This window comes from Emys orbicularis, chromosome 2 (assembly GCF_028017835.1).
Source record: "Emys orbicularis isolate rEmyOrb1 chromosome 2, rEmyOrb1.hap1, whole genome shotgun sequence".
Classification (NCBI taxonomy): domain Eukaryota; kingdom Metazoa; phylum Chordata; order Testudines; family Emydidae; genus Emys; species Emys orbicularis.
In genome coordinates, this window is record NC_088684.1 from 246,228,423 (window position 1) to 246,249,557 (window position 21,135).

At 38.8% G+C, this 21,135-nt stretch overlaps 1 protein-coding gene across 1 annotated transcript in view; it reads left to right on the plus strand.

Moving 5' to 3' along the window:
- Positions 1–21,135, plus strand: part of THSD7A (thrombospondin type 1 domain containing 7A) — a 383,013-nt gene that overhangs the window by 346,230 nt on the left and 15,648 nt on the right. Inside the window, exons 19-24 of the mRNA XM_065399278.1 lie at positions 452–593; positions 1,522–1,637; positions 6,407–6,524; positions 13,586–13,731; positions 15,769–15,943; positions 18,975–19,148. Coding sequence (XP_065255350.1) covers positions 452–593; positions 1,522–1,637; positions 6,407–6,524; positions 13,586–13,731; positions 15,769–15,943; positions 18,975–19,148 — 871 coding nt within the window. The remainder of the gene's footprint in view (positions 1–451; positions 594–1,521; positions 1,638–6,406; positions 6,525–13,585; positions 13,732–15,768; positions 15,944–18,974; positions 19,149–21,135) is intronic.

Below are 21,135 nucleotides of genomic sequence, written 5' to 3' on the forward strand. Positions count from 1 at the left end.
CCTGTGTTTTTGGCTGTCTGGAGTCTCAGGTGAGAAAGCGAAACCAGTGAGACTAAAAATGGGGTTCTCAATTTCAGAAGCTTGGGGAAATAGGGGTTTTTCCTCAGCATCTGAGTCAGTGCACTGCAGATTTTGGAGAGGCAGCTCATAATCTGGAAGTTCAGATGCTCAATTGCTTTAAGGCAGTATCAATGAAATGTGAACTAGATAGGGAATTATTAAGGCATTACCAAGGTAGTTAGGTATTATTAATTCCTTGGTATTATTACCAAGATAAAATAGCAAACTAAATCCTCCCATAAAATAACAAGGAAAGAATCCCTTCTAGGCAAAGTATAATGTCATTGTTTTACATTAGCATTTTGTGAAAAGGATGCTTACAAGGCTGTTATGTTTGTAGGTGGAGAGACTGAATATATCAAAAACCATTATTTCTGTTTTCCTTTTCAAGCCCTGCAACGGAAGTAATGTGCGTGAAAGGTCAGCGGAGCCCCTAAGACAACCTGATGAAGGAAAGGCTTGTCCTGCCTCGACTGAGACAGAACCTTGCAGTCTGAACAAAAACTGTTACCACTATGATTACAATGTGACAGGTATTAGCGTTCTGACAATCTAATAACAGGCTGTAAAAATATAAGAGCTCAACCTATTTTCACAATTTAGTTCTACATACAACTAAAAATTAATGTGTGAGTCAAGTTTGCCCAATTAGCACCTGGCTTTAAACCAGGGCTCAGGGTCCTTTATTTCTGATCCAACAGAAGTACACTAGAGGAACCTCTTTCACTCAGTCTTGCTAAAGTTGCTCTCAGCAGGTAGTAAAGAAGAGCTGGGTTGGCTATGCTACAGATGCTTCCCCCTAGAGTTGAAGTTATGGCCTTCCAGAAGCCCCTTCCCCTCCCTACAACTAACTATAACCCCCTGTCTGCCACCATATCCAAGGTGTTTCTCTGGTAGTGAGGCTCTCTCCTTTTGTAGTGAAATTGTGTTAATAGTGAAGGGGGGTTGTGTGTAAGAAGAGATAAAATACCTATAAGAGGCATCCATTGTACTCAAAATATAGGTCTTTCTGCTTTCTTGTATTATCTAATGTGGTCTGTACAGTCTGTAGTGAAAATAGAGTGAAACTCTTTGATTCAGAGAAAATGCTCTTGAGAAACTGTGTAATTTGAGAATCATATGACTTCTATAGCCATAGAAAATCTATTTCTTTGGCCATTTTTTATATATATATATATATGTGTGTGTGTGTGTGTGTGTGTGTGTGTGTGATTTGCCCCCAAAAAATCCAGATAAACACAATATTTGACTTTTCAGAAATACATCATGTCACTGGGTACCTAACAATGGTTATTTCCAATATGTCTAGCTAATGGGTTTCATGAGCTTTTGAATGTGTAAAAATTGATTCCGAGGGTTATTTTTAGGCCGTTTGAATTAAATGTATTATTCAAGTAATCAAAGCTTCATCAGAAATCAGTTCCATTGGCATCCTGTCCTGATGGTCTCCTTTATTTCCAGACTGGAGTACGTGTCAGCTCAGCGAGAAGGCAGTCTGTGGTAATGGCGTCAAAACAAGAATGCTAGATTGTGTTCGCAGTGATGGCAAATCAGTTGACCTGAAGTATTGTGAAGTGGTGAGTGGGGGGCTCTTTTCCTTTTGTGAGTAAACTCTTCCTAAAAGCTTTAATTCATGCTGAGCTAGCTGACCTGCGCTGCATGTAACCCATCGCCGACAGATGTTTCTCAACATTATTCATGAACTGTTAAGTACCCCTTGAAATGAGGCTGTGTCATCACCTGTGATTTCTTCATAAAATTTCCCCTGGTAGCTTATGTGTGCACCCACAAAGGGGTGCTGATTATTATATCCTGAAGGAAATGATTTGGGAACAATAATCAATCATGGTGAATAAAGGTAATAGATCTTAATCAGAATGCAAATCATTCCAATTTGATGTGAGTTCTGTGTAGTACCTTGGACAGCTGCCGATATCAATCATTTATTCAGTGTGTTGCTAAACGTGTGTCATGTGCCATTCTGCAGCCAGGCTGAGTGCTAGCTTCTTGTACCCAGCTGTGTAAGATGAGAAACATCCAAGCTGTGTGAAAAATTTGCTGCATTAACAAGGAAATGGAACTTCTTACATAAGCATGTTCAGTGGGAGTAATATTCAGCAGATGGATCACCTTAATTTTATGTAACTGTTTCATGAATCTGTTTTTAAATGACTGCTCAAGGCAGATAATACTATTGCTTTGGTCATTTCATGGGTCTGTTAAAGGAGACTGTATCTATTAATGATTGATGCTGTGCAGATCATACCATGAAGGACTATGGAGAAGAATACACCAAGGTTTGCATTACAGAGAAATCTCCCTAGTTGTGCCAATGGAAAGTGGCTGAGATTGCCTCAACCCCCTAACAGAACAGACATTAAATCACCTGAAAAGCAGGAGACTATAATCACGTGCACAGAGACCATGTGCCCTCCACAATAGCTCAATTTGATCAGCATCCCTTCCCCGCTCTCCAATGGACTTCCCTTGCTGGAAGCTGCTTCTCAGGACTCCTCTTTAAGGAAGGGGAAGGTTGCCGGTGGTGGAGGGAGCTATGAAAAGGTCATACATATTGGGCAGTGTTATATTTGAGAGAAATTCTGCCAGGCTGGTGCTATTTGTGTCCCTCCTGATCTGCCCACTCCTTTCCCAACTCACTCAATGCCCATGTGGAACCCTGAACCCACATGTTCTGAGCAAAGGATGCTGCAGTGGAGGCCACTAACATGTCCTCTCTTCTGAGCACACAGGTTTTCCTCTACACATGGCTCTTGGGAGTATGATCAGGCCTCTTAATATGACCATTTACATTCTAAAGTCTCAGGGCAAAAAATCAGCCCTTGGATGCCTGCCAGCAAACTCCACTGAAGTTAATAGGAGCTGTCTTGTACGTTAGAAGACAGAATTTGGTGCTCAAGCTATTTTTAGGAGATTACCGTATTGATTATTATATAATGAGACATTGTATAAGTTATGGTCTGTCCACGTGAACATGTCAACAGAATGAATGCCTTTCATGAAACAATAAGTAACAACGGATTTCTTTCTCCGTAAAGCTGTAGTAGTTCTTCCCATATATATTAATCATTTATTATGTATCTACAAACTGTGAATTTGGGCAGGATACAGGGCAAATTATTGTTACTTTGTAAATGGAGATCTCATTGTAGAAGCCTTGAGCAGCTTTTCCCTAATTAACGGGTGGGTATTTGGCTGGTTAGACAGTGAGGACAATGGAGGCAGCGGAACAACCATTTCAAAAACTTCTGGCCTTGAGTGGCTAGCCAGCCAGAAGTCCTGGTAGCCACACCACCATTTACCAGTGACTGCAGCAATACAGTCCTACTTTGGGGGACAACATACAATGATCCACTAGGTTTTTAATTCAAGTCCACCGAGAGTATTCGCGTAGTCTGCATATGCAAAGCCCTGATCCACTAACAGTCTTACCATTCAAGCCCTTCTATTTGTTACATTTTATGGATGTAAGAAGTGGCACAGCAAGGTCAGTGACTAATCCAATAACTGTAGCGTAAGACCTGTTTACCTGATTAGCAAGAAAGCCAAGCTGTTGGAATCTTAAAACACCTTTCATTCTGGGGGAGTGAAAGTGAACTCTGTGAACTTTCATGTCATCAGAAGAAGTGGGATTTAAGATATGACAAACTTTTTTTGCTAATCTGATTAGAAGTATTCTCTTTTGATTTTTATAATATGTACTATATGCATTGTAGTAAACCCTTTTTAATCTCATTCCTTTTACATATGTGCAGTGTGGTGGTGCATAACAGACAGATGCCTGTGTCTAAATAATATTACAGACTCATTAGTTGTACAAAACTCATTCTATGTTTATTTACAGATACATCAAAATTGGTAACTGTCATTGTTTTTACTTAAGGTAGATGCAGAGAACAGAGATCAGAATAGCCACCCCTACTCTGAATTCTTAATAAGTAGAGATATCATCAGCCAAAATGTTATAGCTACATATAATTACATTATCCAAGAGAACAATAAAACCTTACCTTACACTCTGCAGCGCTATCATCATTATATCCAGATGCAAGCTTAAGCCCAGTAAAATTCTAAAATTCCATCCTGATGCTATACCAGTGGTTACTGTCCTACTGCGGTCTATATGATTTGACATTAGTTTCAGTCAATTGGCTAAAGAAGTTATCCAATCATCCTGATTACTGCCAGGATAAATCAATTTCTAGTGCTTTTTTCCAAGTCGTATATTTCTGTGTAAACTCTCAGAGAACATTAATAGTGGATCACTTGGTCGCTGCCTGTTGTAAAATTAGCACATCACAGAACTCTTCCTGCCATTTCCTTGGGCTCTTTAAAATTCAAATCACCTAATTCAGGATGCTGCCCCCACTTTACCCCCTGCAAATACCTGTGAGTTTATTGTTACTCACTTGCATTTACAAATCAGAAGAATCTGGAGACAAGCATTTTGTCTGTATCGGACAGCAAGCTTCACTACTTTATTAGTACACACTCTGTTGGTCAGCCTTACATGATAAATCTCCAGCTGAGGGTAGACAAAGATCTCTTGTTGCGTTACAGATATACTTGCAGACATGCAAGTATATGTCTATGGACACAAAGTAACACAGTTTGCAGAGGACGCTTGTCTGGCAGTCTGCTGCCCCCTGCCATGTACAGCCAAGAATACAGAATGCTTAACTTTTACATATTCAGTACAACTTCAGTATTTGAAAATCACTAATCAGAAACCACCTGTTATCCAACACAAGGCCGTGTCCATTGGGATTTCCAGATGAGGGAAGTTTATATATTTTTCCAAATGCTTAGCCAGCCACGGTTTCCAGGGCCCGGAAGCTCAGAGGGACTTCTTATACCAGAGAAAAGGGAGGGGAACAATGGATAAATAGGAGAGAGTTGGAGTCCTGATTACAGTGATCTATTTGGCTTCCCCAGAGCTGGGCTCTGCAGCATTTCAGCACACCAGGCTTGGGGAAGCCAGCCAGCACTCTGTAATCTGGGCTGTGACTCACTCCTGTTCACCCTTTGCTTCCCTCTGGGACTTCTCTTTCTCCAGCTGCTGAAGTCCTGCTGAGCAGGCCAGCCTTGGGGAAGCCAGCCAGTTCTCTGTAATTGCATGGAATCGGCTCAGCGGGCTTTGAAGTCTGTGCTCAGAAGAGCTGACCCTGAGAGCAGACTTCAAAGCCTATTGGCTGGTTTCCTGATTATCCAACCCTTGATTATCAAAAGGGTTTCAGGTGTCCCCTGAGAGCTTCGGATAATCGAGGTTACACTGTACAACAGAGAAAAACTAGGAATTCATTGGTTGATCCATAAAACAGAACAAAGGTCTCCTACCTCATTTGTCTCAGTAAATGACACTTCAAATGTAAGTCTAATGCTGCCAGTATATCAGGGTCAGAAAGCTATGGTATGTGCAGTGTATTTATAGAGTGCTCATTAATGGGCCTAAGTGCTGGTCTGTGCTAGGTTTGAGTGGGAAAGAGTGTTTTTATTTCCATTTAAAGTCTAATTACTGGTTTTATGTTCTTATCCTTTGCAGTCATTATTCTAATGTGTTTTAAAATTGCCTAGGTATCATAGAAAGAGATTCTGTATGTTTTTTAATCATATAGCTTCAGATGGATAGATCCCTATCTGCAGCCTTCTGGTCACCAAGGCCCAGATCCTCAAAGGTATTTAGGCTCTTAACTTCCGTTGATTGAAATGAAAGTTAGGCTCCTAAATATCTTTGCGGCTCTGGACCTGAAAGCCATAGATAAAATTCAGTCCACTGCATAGTGCCAATAAAGGAAAGAACTTGTCACAACTGGAAGTTGCAGACCTGTTTGATATTCATACGATTTCCTATCAGATTCCACATCTGCTCCCTATGCTGAACCCGTCTCTTTCACTAATGTTGGAGCTTTGTAGGATGTGTACTATCTCCTAACTTCTGTCTGTCTGTCTAGTAGCTCCATAATACTGCTTCCTTATTCTTTTAATTTTGGCAAATCTATAAATTAAAATTAGAGTTGTATTCCTCCATCTTTGGGCCCTGATTCAGGAAATCATCTCTGTTTTGGAAGTGTGTTTAAGCACGTGCTTAAATCCCCCTGGAGAATATGGGATTTAAGCATTTGCTTAGGAGTTAAGCACAAGCTTAAATGCTATTCTGAATTGGGGCCCTAGTGAGGCCAATATATTCTGGATTTTTCTTTCTCTTTAATAATAATTAAATATTTAATCAAATGTGATTAGTTCAAATTCACCCTGTTCTCAGTAGTATAGGCTAGACTAGTGGGACAGACCACACTTCACATGCTGACAATTGTGTCTCCTCTTTTAGCTTGGCTTGGAGAAGACGTGGCAGATGAATACTTCCTGTGTGGTGGAATGTCCTGTGAACTGTCAGCTTTCTGACTGGTCTCCATGGTCTGAGTGTTCTCAAACATGTGGCCTTACAGGTTAGTCACTGTTCTTGGAATATCTTTATGGCTGAGCATTTTTTTTTTAAATCCGACACAACTAATAGTCTCCCAGGAATTTGAAGAGTCATTGATTAGAGAGAAAATGACAGGGGGCCTAAATCTGGCTTACCTTTCTCAGGCAAATAGTAGGTTTCAGTGAGGCTATACGTGGTTAAAGTGAAAAGGATTTGGCCCATACTGAAAAAAATTTCTGACTCGATAAATAGATATGAGATCTGACAAATGATACATGACTTTGCCAGAGGAGATTGACCATACTGGACATATTAGACATAGATGTCCCAGCAATGGGAGATTTAGCTTTACAACTCTCATTAATATTATTGAGATAAGAAAAGCTAAATCATAACACGTGGCTCTTGAAAGTTTAACCCACCATAATAACAGTCATCACACACTTCCTCTTTTTTATAAACAGAAAATAGGAGCTTTTGCTTTCAAATGGCTAATATTTTAACTTTATATAGAATATAAACACATACTGAAACAAATCACATATACATACATGCACACGATGGAAATAGCATATGAATTAACAAAATACAATGTCCATTATTTGCAAAACCTGGAAAACAAAACAAAAAGGACCTGAACCCAAAGAGGTCATGCAGGGCATCAATTATTAAACTGACTAAATAGATAAATAAGTGAGAACATAACCTATGAGTATTGGGGACTAATATATACTAAACTGCAAAAGTAAGCAATAGTGAGACCAGACATGCTCATATTTTTTCCATAGTTTCTATTAAACAGAGTCATTTTTTCCATTAATGGAGTAATAGAGACCTCATTAAGCCAATCTGTATGTGTGAGGGAGGAATTGCAGATTTACATTTTCTAAAATGATCTCTTTTGGTCTCTAAAATAGTTACTGCATCCATTTCTTAATGTTAACTGGTAATACCAACTCCTCCAGCACCCCTAAAATATATAAGCTTGTAGAAAGAAAGATAGCAACACTTAAAAGTTTTTGAGAGAGCACTGACCATGGCATTCCAGAACACGTCTATTTTTGACAGATGTGTGAAAAGTTGGCATGTGGCCGTTTGCATCTCCAACATTAACTGTGTGTTACCAATCAAGCCTTAAACGAACATTCTGGAGTCCAATTGTACTTGTTTATCCTTGCAATTCTTCCAGAAAAAGATACTAAAGAACTTGAAGTATCTTTCACATTAAGCTAGATATCCTCTCAGGTTTCCGTTCTGATAGTAAGGCTAAATTCTTTTCCCTGTGGGTTTTTTTTTTTTGAGACTGAGATTGAGAGGGTAATGCAAACATTAAGCCACCTATAAATAATTCCTACAAGGTTTTGTTTCCATGTTTCTTAACATGTTCTTCTAGAAGTGAGAGAGTTGAAACAGACCAATTGCCCCCTATCCTTGCATGAATCCTTGAGCATAGCTGCTGAAAGAAGGAACTGTGAGACAGCGGTAGCTGATATTTGTTACATACGTAATCTAAGGAGGACAGTCTATCATCTTGTATTATATCATTAATTTTTGTTAATCCTTTTTCTATCCAAATTGTCTTACGCGTAGAGTTGGCCTTGATCCAGGTTATCCCATAATGGTACAAGAGTAGAATTAGTAAGATCGGGTGCTGTAATCATCTTAACATGTTGCAGGATGCCTCATGCAGATACAAAGACTGGATTTTTCCTTAAGGGTATGGGTAGCCTCTTAAAATATATAAAAGAAGAGAGAGGGAAGCAAAGAGCATAGCTAAACTTTCTTCAATCTCAAGCCAGGTTGGTGTGTATACAGAGCTACTGGAAAGAAACCACCTTACAACAGGCCAAATTTGTAATGCTAGATAATGTAGATACAAATCTGGCAACCACGTAGTTGCCCAGGATGTTTTAAGGGTCTTATGTGACAAGTGATGCCATTTTTTATCCCATATAAATTACATCATAGGCCCATTTATTTGAGCAAAAAGTAAGGGAGAGACCTTGAAAAGCAGTAGGCTAATGATATAAATCAATCTTGGGCAGATATTCATTTTGGATATTTCTGTTCTCCCCAGTAAGGGTAGAGGGAGGAGACCCTACCTCTCTACATCCCTGGAAATTTCTTTTAATATGTAGTCCATATTTATAGAAACAAATTTGGGAAAATGAGGACAAATGTTCACACCTACATTAGTTATTTCTTTGCATATTTGAAATGCAAATCGCCAGTATTAAAAGGAAAAAAAAGATTTAAATAAAACCTAGGGGATTAGGTTGAAACTATTCTTCTTCCATTCATTTCTGAATATTGCAGTATGTAGATTAGTGGTATGTTATTACTAGGGGAAAATAATTATTGTTGTCATTTATTTGTATTGAAGTAGCACTTAGATGCCCCAATCAGGAATCAGAACCCCATTGTGCTAGGCCCTGTACACACACATAACAAAAAGATGATTTGTGCCCCAGAGAGCTTATAATATAAATATAAAAAGCATACAATTTACGTTATTAAATTTTTTTCCCAATAACATAGTTAATAATGCTACTGTGGTATTTAATTATTTGAAGGCATTTCTATTGTGCTTATCACCACAGTGTCTGAGCCCTTCACATACAAATTGTAGGATTTGCAGTAGTTCTTGGAGAGTTTTTCATTACTTAGATATAAACAGAACGAGTTAGAGATGGAGACCAGATTTTCAAAAGTGCTAAGCAGCCACAACTGGGGCCAGAGTTTCAAGAGCTCAGCTCCCATGTAGACTCCTAAATGGAGTGGCCAGATTTTAAAAAGCACTGAGTACCCAGAACCTCCCATTGTTCTGAGTTGGAGCTATTGGTTGCTGAGCTCTGCTGAAAATTTGGTCACAAGTATCTAGGGGAATTTCAGTTTTTTCCTATTAAACATGGGATATGTCTACACTTGGAGCTGGGGGGTGGGGATGGGGGTTAGAGTTAGGGATTCTCAGCTCCAGGAGACATACCCATGCTAGCCCTGATCAAGCTAGTGCACTAAAAATAGAGTGTAGTCATGGCAACACAAGTGGCAAGAGGGCCTCGCCACCCTGAGTACATACCTGTCAGACCATTGGCACATATTCAGGGCAGCTAGCCCACCGCCACACATCTTGCTGTAGCTACACCATATTTTTTTAGTATGCTAACTTGTGTGTATATGTAGGTAGGTAACTAAACCCCCCAAATATATTTAAAATAACAATATTATTTAAAAATACCTCTTGAAGTTTCATTGTTTTTTATGAATCTTGAAGTTCCTAAATATGTCTATTTGATGTTGCTAACAAACAGGAAGTTGATTTGGACAGGGGGGAAAAAACTCATTCTGTATTAAAATAACATCAATTTTAGGTAGGTTTCCAAATAGTAACAAATCCTGGAACGTAGCAGGCTGATTAGCTTTTCTTCCATCCATGCTAACGTAGGCTGGTATGCTTTTGGAATGGTTTTGCACACAGCGATTGCATCCTGTGCTGGGTTTTCAACTCATTACCCCGAGGTCAGAGTTCACTTTCTTTTCTCTGTGGTGCTCCAACTGCAGGAACTATGGATGCAAAACTATGAGGATCCACTTGACAAACCTTTTCCCACCTACTTACAGTGAACACAGGAGTAGAAAGGCCAAAAAGGGGGCTCCCTTTCTGCAAAAATTGTTGAGTTATTGAGATAAAGTTTTGTCCTGAAGTGGGACAAAATATCAAAACCTGAAACATTTTCACAGAAAGGGATTTAAAAGAAAAGTTACATTTTGGAAGAGCTGAAGTGCAATTATCAAATTCCCAGCTGTCTTCAGGGAAAACACGTGTTAATTGACATGTTGGCAAGAGGATTGCAGCCCACCTACCAGAGAGGCAGAGTCCAGCTACTCCACCTCACAACAACCCCCACCCTGCCGCCTTCAGCCAGGGCCAGGAGCTAGCGATATCCTGCCCATCCCCAGGAGCTAGGGAGAGACGGGGAGGCAGAGCACCCTGATGCTGTCTCAATATCCCCTAGAGCTAGGGGAAAGCAGGGTTTGACAAAAGTTTCATCTAGGGCTGTCGATTAATCACAGTTAACTCATGTGATTAACTCAAAAAAATTAATCGCAATTTAAAAAATGAATCACGATTAATTGCCGTTTTAATCGCACTGTTAAACAATAGAATACCAGTGGAAATGTATTAAATATTTTTGGATGTTTTTCTACATTTTCAAATATATTCGTTTCAGTTACAGCACAGAATACAAAGTGTACAGTGCTCACTTTATATTATTATTTTTATTACAAATATTTGCACCATAAAAATGATAAAAGAAATAGTATTTTTCAGTTCACCTCATACAAGTACTGGAGTGTAATCTCTTTATCGTGCACTGTAAGTGCAACTTACAAATGTAAAGGGGGATTTTTGTTACATAACTGCACTCAAAAACAAAACAATGTAAAACTTTAGAGCCTATAAGTCTACTCAGGCCTACTTCTTGTTCAGCCAATTGGTAATACAAACAAGTTTGTTTACAATTATGGGAGACAATGCTGCCCACTTAGTCTCTAAATGTCACCTGAAAGTGAGAACAGGAGTTCACATGGCAATTTTGTAGCTGGCACTGCAAGGTATTTACGTGCCAGGTATACTAAACATTCATATGCCCCTTCATGCTTTGGCCACTATTCCAGAGGACATGCTTCCATCCTGATGATGCCCGTTAAAAAAATAATGTGTTAGTTAAATTTGTGACTCAATTCCCTGGGGGAGAATTGTATGTCTTCTGCTCTGTTTTACCTGCATTCTGCCATATATTTCATGTTATAACAGTCTCGAATGATAACCCAGAACTTGTTGTTTGTTTAAAGAACACTTTCACTGCAGATTTGGCAAAACACAAAAAAGGTACCAATGTGAGATTTCTAAAGATAGCTTCAGCACTCGACCCAAGGTTTAAGAATCTGAAGTGCCTTCCAAAATCTGAGAGATGAGGTGTGGAGCATATTTTCAGAAGTCTTAAAAGAGCACACTCTGATTTGGAAACTACAGAATCTAAATTACCAAAAAAAGAAAAACAACCTTCTGTTGGTAGCATCTGACTCAGATGATGAAAATGAACATGCGTCAGTCTGCACAGCTTTGGATCGTTATCGAGCAGAACCCATCATCAGCATGGGTGCATGTCCTTTGGAATGGTGGTTGAAGCATGAAGGGATATATGAATCTTTAGCACATCTTGCGACGCTGGCTATAACAGTGCCATGCAAATGCCTGATCTCACTTTCAGGTGACATTGTAAACAAGAAGCGGGCAGCATTATCTCCTGCAAATGTAAACAAACTTGTTTGTCTGAGTGATTGGCTGAACAAGAAGTAGGACTGAGTGGACTCGTAGGCTCTAAAGTTTTATATTGTTTTATTTTTGAATGCAGTTATTTCTGTACATAATTCTACACTTGTAATTTCAACTTTCATGATAAAGATATTGCACTACAGTACTTGTATTAGGTGAATTGAATAATACAATTTCTTTTGGTTTTTAGAGTGCAAATATTAGTAATCAAAAATAAATATAAAGTGAGCACTGTACACTTTGTATTCTGGGTTGTAGTTGAAATTAATATATTTGAAAATGTAGAAAATATCCAAAAATATTTAAATAAATGGCATTCTATTATTGTTTAACAGTGTGATTAATCGCAAGTTTAATTGCGATTAATTTTTTTAAACGATTGACAGCCCTAGTTTCATTTAATTTGTACTAGATTTGACTAAGCATTTCATTCTGACAAATTGCATTTTCCAAAGAAACCTAGTTATGCAGCTCTGTTCCCACTTTGTGGCCTGGGTGGGGAGGTTTGCTACAGTTCATAGCATAGCATAGTCCAGTTACTCTGAAAGCAGGATTTGTCTCTCGATAGTTAAGGGTACTTAATTCCAAATTCATAGTAACAAATTTAATTAAAAATAGACAGATAGGTGAATGGGGGTGGCCCATTCAATCCTGTGAGGTTATGAAGGTAGGTCAGTGTAATGCATTGCAGCACATTATAAATCTGAATATATTGGATACTTAATTTTTAATGTTGTGCTCTTTTTGCTTGATTGTTATTTACTTGTTTTTATAGTCGGACACATTTTGGCTCAGTGCATGTATTTATTCGCATTGAAGTTAAAACCCCACGAAAATGTGGGTTTAATGGAACTCTTTGGAAATCCCTATCTATAGAGGGGCTACTACCCAGCACTACATTGCACATAAAAAAGCTCTTGTGGCTTCACTGTATCATCTGTCTCAGAAATAAAATCTAATAGTCTGATATTCACCTAAGAGGAAAGAAACAGAATCACCCAAAAGGATGACTAAATACAAAATCTCTTCTTCGTTCCATTATATAACTGCTTGAAATAGAATCTAGTCCTCAAACAGGCTGGGGTAGCGTGTCACCCTCAGTTGAACAGAAGATTAATGTCAGTTAAACCTATTATATTTTAATTTTCTTTAGGTCAGGGTGAAATATCCTCTGTCCCTTGAAAATTCTCCATTATAATAAAGCCCAGGGAGACAAAGAAAATAAGTGGCAAACTCCCTCTGCTCTCTGAATTTAGACAACCAGCATCTTGTGAATCTGATATGTTTCTAAATTTAATACAAGGAAAATTTTGAGGATTAGATACCCATATCATTCCCTCCTAGCAGCACAACTCCAGAACAGTGGAGAACCAAAAGTTCATCTCTCAACAGGGATGCCAAGAACAAAATACCAGATCAGGAAAGGGCACCTGTTTTTTCCCCAGGCGTCTCAACTAGAAAAGTATTATTTATTTATATTATAGTAGCAACTTGATTCTTTCATCAAGGATCTCATTGTGCTAGGCACAGTACACACAAATAAGAAAAAAGAAAATGCATGTCTCAGAGAATTTACAATCCACACATCAAACAGGTCACAGCAGGTCTGCTGTGCAGTCCACTGTATTAGGTAAGAATATTGCTAACATAAAGCTTGTCACAGACTGAAACAGAACCATCTTGATGAGGCAATATATATGACCACCTCAAAGTTGCTTTCTCTCCCTCTCTCTCTTTTAAAGGAAAGATGATACGAAGAAGGACAGTAAATCAGCCTTTCCAGGGCGATGGAAGACCTTGTCCATCTCAGATAGAGCAATTCAAACCCTGCCCGGTAAAACCTTGTTATCGATGGCAGTATGGCCATTGGGCTGAATGCAAAGTTGAGGTAAAAGCTGCAATGGAGATCTGCAATTATTCTGTTCACTGCATCCAGGGATATTTGTGATATGCACATATATAATGTACAAAATGTTTTAGCCATTTTATTCAAATCTTTCAGTTCAGGAGCATAATAAAGTGGTTGCCATTGGACACCATATATGCCAACCGGGACCACAGTTTTCCCTAGTTATTCCTATTCTAAGTATAGAGTAAAACTCTGGTATCTGAGATATAACTCTGTGGTAACTTAAATGGTTTGACAGCAGCCTGTCTGAGAGAGTGCTCTGTCCAGAAAGGGTTTTCACTTATGATACTGCCACAATTTTAGTCAATATAAATGCTCAGATTTTAGCTCCCTGGTCCTAAAAAGAAGGGAACCAGCAGAGCATTGTCTGTGAAGGCACTGTGGCTCTGGCACTTGCTCCCCTGAAATAGTTTGAATGATTGTTGTTGTCTTCTTGCTGGGAGTTGGGGAGGGCACTGATGGGGGTTTTGTGGGTGAGTTTGACATGCCGGGGTACAATCCAGACCAGAAGTGGGAGCCTCTGTCACCCCTGCCTGCAACCTTGGGACTCTTGCAATGTCTTGCTGAAGTAGCTCCCACTTGGGCCGCTCACAAACAGCCTTCCAGCATGCAGGCCACACCCAGTGTGTCTAAGTGTAAGTGCAACCTGCCAGCCACACTTGGATTACACTTGGCTTTTAACCCCTTTGTAATACTGCAGGATGACCCCAACATGCTCTGTCGCAATTTTCCCCCACAGAAATGTGTGTCTTGTGCTGCCCAGCCCTCTCCTGCACAGTCCAAATATACGGCGTCCATTATTCCTTTAAGGGAATAATATACACTAGTCTGTTATCTCAAATAGAGTTACCCAGACAGTTTAAATTAAACACATTGGATTATATAAAATAATAAAACAAGTTTATTAATTAGAAAGAGAGAGATTTTAAGTGAGTACAAATTAATGAGGCATAAAAGTCAGAAATGGCTTCAAGAAGAATGAAGATAAAACGCTTTCTAGTGCCTAACTTAAACTGTATTCAATTCAAGCAAAGTTTCTCACCACATGCTTCTAGCAGCATTACTGATTAAACTGTTCAGGTCAGGATCCCTTCCTCAGAGTCTGATGGCTGTTTCCTTTGTCGTCTCAGGTGCAGAGAATGAGGTGGGCAGGGAGGGGGGTGGGCCTTGGGGTGTTTGCCCCTTCTTTTTATTGTTCTTTAGTCCCTCATTGAAAACCATTTCCAGCTGAGAACCAGGAGACAGGCAGTCTGCTGGAAGAAAGATGTTCCCTGCTGGGCTTTTTCACCTGTGTGAGCTGTGTATTTTTCCCATCCCCCTTTCTGCTTGATGACTCTGTTTACTGCTTAAATGCAAATGAAGACAAGCATACACTCCTTTGTTCAAGACAGGTCTGTTTGACCACTTTGGTGCTTTGTGAGTCTGAATATGTATTTTAACATCATACAGGGGAAATGTATAAATTTATACATAAAGCTGCTTCACGCATTATGCCATGATATTACTGCTCAGCAAATTATGAGTTTTCAGATGATACCACACAAGGCATAACTTGTACAAAGCATACTACAGCAGTGTATAGGGTGTGAACATGGGTGTATTTTGTCCCAATGAGATAAGGTATTTTTATCTTGTTTTGATTTACTGGCTGGTTAATTTCATTTTGTTGTGTGTGAATAAGTCATTCTGCTGGAGGTTATTCCTTGTAGGGGACTGCTGCTTTAAATAATAATAATTAATTATTTATTATTAATTGTTGTTGTTATTATTTCAATTGAAATAATTGGGCAAATACTGATTATTCTTTTAATGACATCCACTGTGCTTCCATATAGAAGTGACTAGATGTCTTTCCCGGTCTGAAGCATTGAATGCTACAGGACCTAAATTGGTTTTATTTTCCAAGCCATCAGCATAAAATAAAGTAACAATAATTAGAAAGTTAGATCAGCTTTCACTTAGCCATTGAAGCCTCTTTTTTTCTCTCCAACATTTGTGCATCCCCTCCCTTTCCAGGATGCTCAGTGTGGAGAGGGGACAAGAGTCAGGAACATTTCATGTGTGGTCTATGATGGATCCACTGAAGATGTTGGCAAAATAGTAGATGAGGAATTCTGTGGAGAAATTGAGCCTGTTATTGATGGCAATAAGAAGATGGTACTTGAGGAAACCTGCACCCTTCCTTGTCCAGGTAACAAACTTGTTCAGATATATGTTGTTGCATTTCAAGATTGGTCAACCTGAGATGGCCTTCAGTACAAAGAAAAAAGATGATTAGCCACAGGCTGTGAAGTCTTTACCACATTCACCTATTGAACGGAAGGAATTACTTTTCATCAGTAGTTTCACAAGAGTGACTGTACTTTGTGATACTAATAAAACGGTTACTAGGGAAAGCAATACATGCATTTACAAATGTTTTAAAAATAATGTTTGGCATAGATTACTCCAGTAGGAATTTTACTTTTGAACAATTGGCATAAAAATCATAAATGTTACTTTACCACACAAGAAACAAAGTGTTAATTTGACTATGAGAAGAATCCATTTCATGGATATTTAAATAATAGACTGTCCAAAAAATAGAGGGTTTGGTGTTTAAATGTTCGTTTTAAGCATGTGAACAGCTTTTTTAATTAAACTGAATCAGGGTCTAATACTTTTGATTGTTTTTAATGGAATTGAGGAAATAGACCAAGGAGGTTTAGTGCTGGTTTAAATAAGGTCACACTGGGGGCCAAGGAGTGTTTTCCTTAGAAAATATCATTCTTAGTCCCTCCACTAGCAACAAATGCATGACACTCACATTGACCCAACAGACTGTATCTAAAGGTGCTGTTGTGGTTTGTCAGATCTGTGACCCTCATACTAAGAAGGATTAAGATGAGGAGACCATAACAGCTGTTAAAGATGAACTGCAAAGATTTTGCTGAAAATTAAAAACCTGTCTTTACGTTCCAAATGGGGGGAGGGGTAGCTGTTGTTAATAAAGTAATTAGTGCTGTATTATTGGAAGTATTGATTAGCTCCTTCCGTCCCCAAGAAATTTCAGATATAGTGTTCCTGTTTTCTCTGCCAAAGCAAGTCTCATCACAACTAGCCATTCCATACCAAGCCTGTATCTTCCTTCCTTCACAACTCTTTCAAACCCATTCCTTTTGGACTGAAATTTAATGTGTCTTAGCAACAGTCCAAAGGTGCAATTTTCTAGAAATCTGTTGATCAGTTTGAGTTATAAGAGGTGTGTCTACATTTTGCACTCATCTAAAAGTGCAATTAGCTATTTCATTGACATAACACTTTCCGTCCCAAAGAATCCTGCACCACTTCACAAACTATGAGTTTGAAACCATGAGCAAAAGTCCCATTCACTTGAATGAGGGCAAGCAGACAGCTGATATAGAGCAATCATTCTCAACCAGGGGTATGTGTAGCCCTGGGGGTACGCAGAGGTCTTTCAGGGGGTACACCAACTCTAGATATTTGCCTAGTTTTACAACACGCTACATAAAAAGCACTAGCAAAGTCAGTGCAAACTAAAATTTCATACAGACAATGACTTGTTTATATTGATCTATATACTATATTTGCAGTTCCCAAACTGTGGGCAAGTTCATTTTAATGGGGTCACCAGGACTAGCATTAGACTCACTGGGGCTCAGGGCAAAAAGCTGGGACCCAAGCCCTACTGCATAGGGCTGAAGCCAAAGCCTGAGTTTTTAAGTGAGGTGAAAATTGTAGTACGCAAGGCAAATCAGACTCCTGAATGGGGCACAGTATGGAAAGCTTGAGAACCACTGATATAGAGCACTCCACTCAGTAATGTGAAAGGGAGAGATTTTGACCAAGGACATCACGAGTCTTACTACAAGTCTCGTTAATGTCAATACAGAGTAGACACAGTTACGGTTTCCCCAAATTTAATAAATATTTTAATTAACAAATTGTGAACTATCAACACACAGTTCCGCTTTCTAATAGAAAATCAGAAGACTAAAGTGGTATAAGATACTCCATTTTGTAATTGATTGATTTTGTTAGTTAAATTTAAGAAACACAGCTGTTCATTGCCCAGCCTTTACATTTTGCTGAGCAATGACCTTTGTTTGAGCAACCTCACATTTAGCCAAGGACAATAACTACCCTGTGGGGATGTGCTAATGATACACTCTATGTTTTCCAAAAATCACTTCCTGCTCTCCTATTGTACATACATCAGTTCTTCAATAATTCATTTCTTTACACGATTTCTTAATGTCAGCAAATAAAATTCCTTCATTAATTAGGCATCCAGTCAACATGGTGCTTATTATATTTGTTGTCAGCATAATGTAAGGTAACATGAATTTTAATGGTCTTTTTGCTGAAATAATTAAAGCTAAAGAGGCTAATTTATGAGTCTTTTTGTGTTTTAATTTTCTAGATATCTTTTACACAGCAAAATTAGCAAAACTGTCTTTACACCATGCTTCAGACTTCCTTAAAATATTCGCTAGGCTGTTGTGAGAATTAATGTTTGTTAGTGTGATTTTATTCCTGAGTCTTGAACCTTAGGATAATACAGTGTAGATTCCTACCATCATAGAACTTAGAGAAGATATTTTAAATCACCTGTGCCAATCTCATTTCTGACAAGAAATGTTCCCCGCAGTAAGAGCTTTTTCCAGTCTACTTCCCTAATACATTTAAATAATAATGACCTGTTTACTACAAGTGAGCAGAATGAGCAAGAATTAACCTTTACTTTCCAACTGGCTATATATACATTGGCTTCTTCTAAGCTTATAGAAAGTGAAGTTTATCATGAAGATAATGTGGAAAATTAGATTGGAGCACAACATAGAGTGCCTTTCCACTTGTGAAAGGCCAAACATTGAATGCAGTTTTTGTCAGAGACTGAAAATGAGAGCAACTTAGTAAAGCTATGGAAATGCTACAGTTGCTTGGAATGCTTCGGCATAAATAGGGTTTTGTAACGCTTCAATTTCCTTGAAGAATCATTTCTTTTGTACAGAAATTAAAATAAGCAGGTGTTCTGTCACCTATATTTTCATAGGATGAAGGTAACTATGGGTCTAAAAGGAGAAATGTTCTTTACTAATTAATGAGGCAGAGTTAAAAGGTATTATTTGGATCAGAACTTTCTATGGCCTTTACAGGTAGTATTCAGAACTCCCCTTGTATCAACTCTTCAGCTTTGTTACATCATTGTTGTTGAACAGGTGATTGTTACTTGAAAGAGTGGTCAGAATGGAGCCTTTGTCAGCTGACCTGTGTTAATGGAGAAGATCTTGGTTTTGGAGGGATACAAGTCCGATCCCGGGCAGTGATCATTCAGGAATTAGAGAACCAACACCTCTGTCCAGAACAGGCTTTGGAAACAAGATCATGTAACGGTGAGTATCAAAACACAGAAAATAGGTGACCACTATTTTAATGTAAGATGAATAAGACCTTTTCTTGGCCAAATTTTGGTTGTGAGGTTGAAAAATGTTGCAAATATTAATAATTGCATAGACAGCTGCTTTGTAATATCATCCAAAAACTTCACAAATCTACGCCAATCTCCCATTATATGTTAATTCTAGAGTCAATTCTTCAATTTCATGGTAATTTTTTTTCAAAATGTCTTTAATTTATTTTCCTCAATAATTGACTTTCATTTATAGCAAAACTTATTAACCAGTAGTATTTCTGCCTCAATGTTTAACAGAAGTGACAAAACCAAAATTCACTATATTCTCTCATTCTCTTTGTACTATTATTTATTTTATTAATTATCTGTCAATAACACCAGTGGGTCCCAACTGTGCTTGGTGCTGTTCCCATTCATAGCAAGAGTCATTCCCTGCCCAAAGAGCTGTCAATCTAAATAGACAAAACAGACAAAGGAGAGAGAAAGGAAGCATTACAGATGAGTAATGGAGACAGAAAGAGGAATTGAAAGATTAAGTGACATGTCCAGGGTCACACAGGAAATCTGTGGCAGAGGTGGGGTTTCCGCCCAAATCTGCTGAGTAGAGCTGTCTGATTTTTTTTAATTAAGCTTTCTGACAAAAAATGGAGATTCAGGTCAGCTGAAGCATTTCATGAATTCTTCTGAACTGGCCAAACATTTCAACACTTTTGAAGTGAAAGGTTTGATTTTTCAAGCCAAAACAATTTTTCATATCAAAATTTCCTCCAATTTTATAAAAATTAAAAAAGCTTGAAAGCAAAAGGATTTGTTTTGTGTTGAACTAAATGTTTTGTTTAATTTTTTTTTTTTTTTTTTTTTTTTTTTTACTTTTCGAAACTCACAAAGTACCGAAAGATCAGATTTTGTTAGAGTACTGGTCCCTATGCCTACATGCTGTGGGTATGCATGCTCTCCATGAGACCAGAAGATTCTTCAAAAGCAGTGTCTGTTGGTCCATGCCAGCACCCTACTCTAAACTGGTCTACGCTGAGGGTATAAGGAGCAGCATGGACCAATCACCTGACCAGTTTACTGTTTGCTGTCTGGGACAGAACCCATTTTGTCCATAGCCTTTCCAGTGGTCCCACTCAGACTTCGACTTTGTAAATAGTTTTTTGTAGATAGTTTGCTTTAGTTGGTCTAGACAGATAGTTTGGAGTTTGGGGGGATTTCCTGCCTTGTTCCTCCACTTTCAGGGAGGAACCTAGTATGCCCAAGATACCAGGCTTCAAATCCTGTTTGTGCTGTCCCCTGGTCTTCCCAGTTAGTGACACTCATGAGAGCTGCCTGTATTACCTTGGGGAATCATACATTCCTCTGAAGTGTGATATCTGCTGCTCCTTACCCCCTTCTACTAGGCAGTCTCAGGAGTTCAGATTCCACAGACATTTAATTGAGCTTTCCCTGAGGCCCCAATCTGATCCTGGACCACTCCGCTCCTCATCTCACCGGCCTGAGCCTCCAGGTGGCATCTCTCCAAAGCTGGCACTCTCTAGCTCGGACTCTTCCAGCAAGGCCAACAATTTGATTAAATGGAGGCATGATAAGGGTAACGATAAACACAGTCAGAAAAAGAAGAACAAATTGCCCCATAAGTTTTCTAAGAAAAGGACTCTCCCCCCTGCCTCTGTACCCTATCTCCACAGAGCCGGGGAGGGGAGACAACAGAGCAGAAGAGCTTTCAGTGAGTGTCTTAAAGAGACAGCGCACGGCTTTCCCCAGTAGCCAACACACACACTGTCTCTGTGTCATACACACATACACTGTCTCTCTCTCCCTCTTTCACACTCACCTCCCAACACATACATGTACTATTGTTGTTGTTTTTTCTTGGTACTTCCTGCAATGCACATATATTCTCTGTAATTTTATTCTTTCAAAGTGTTGTTATTTTAGTGTTTTGACTGGTCTATACATTTAATAAT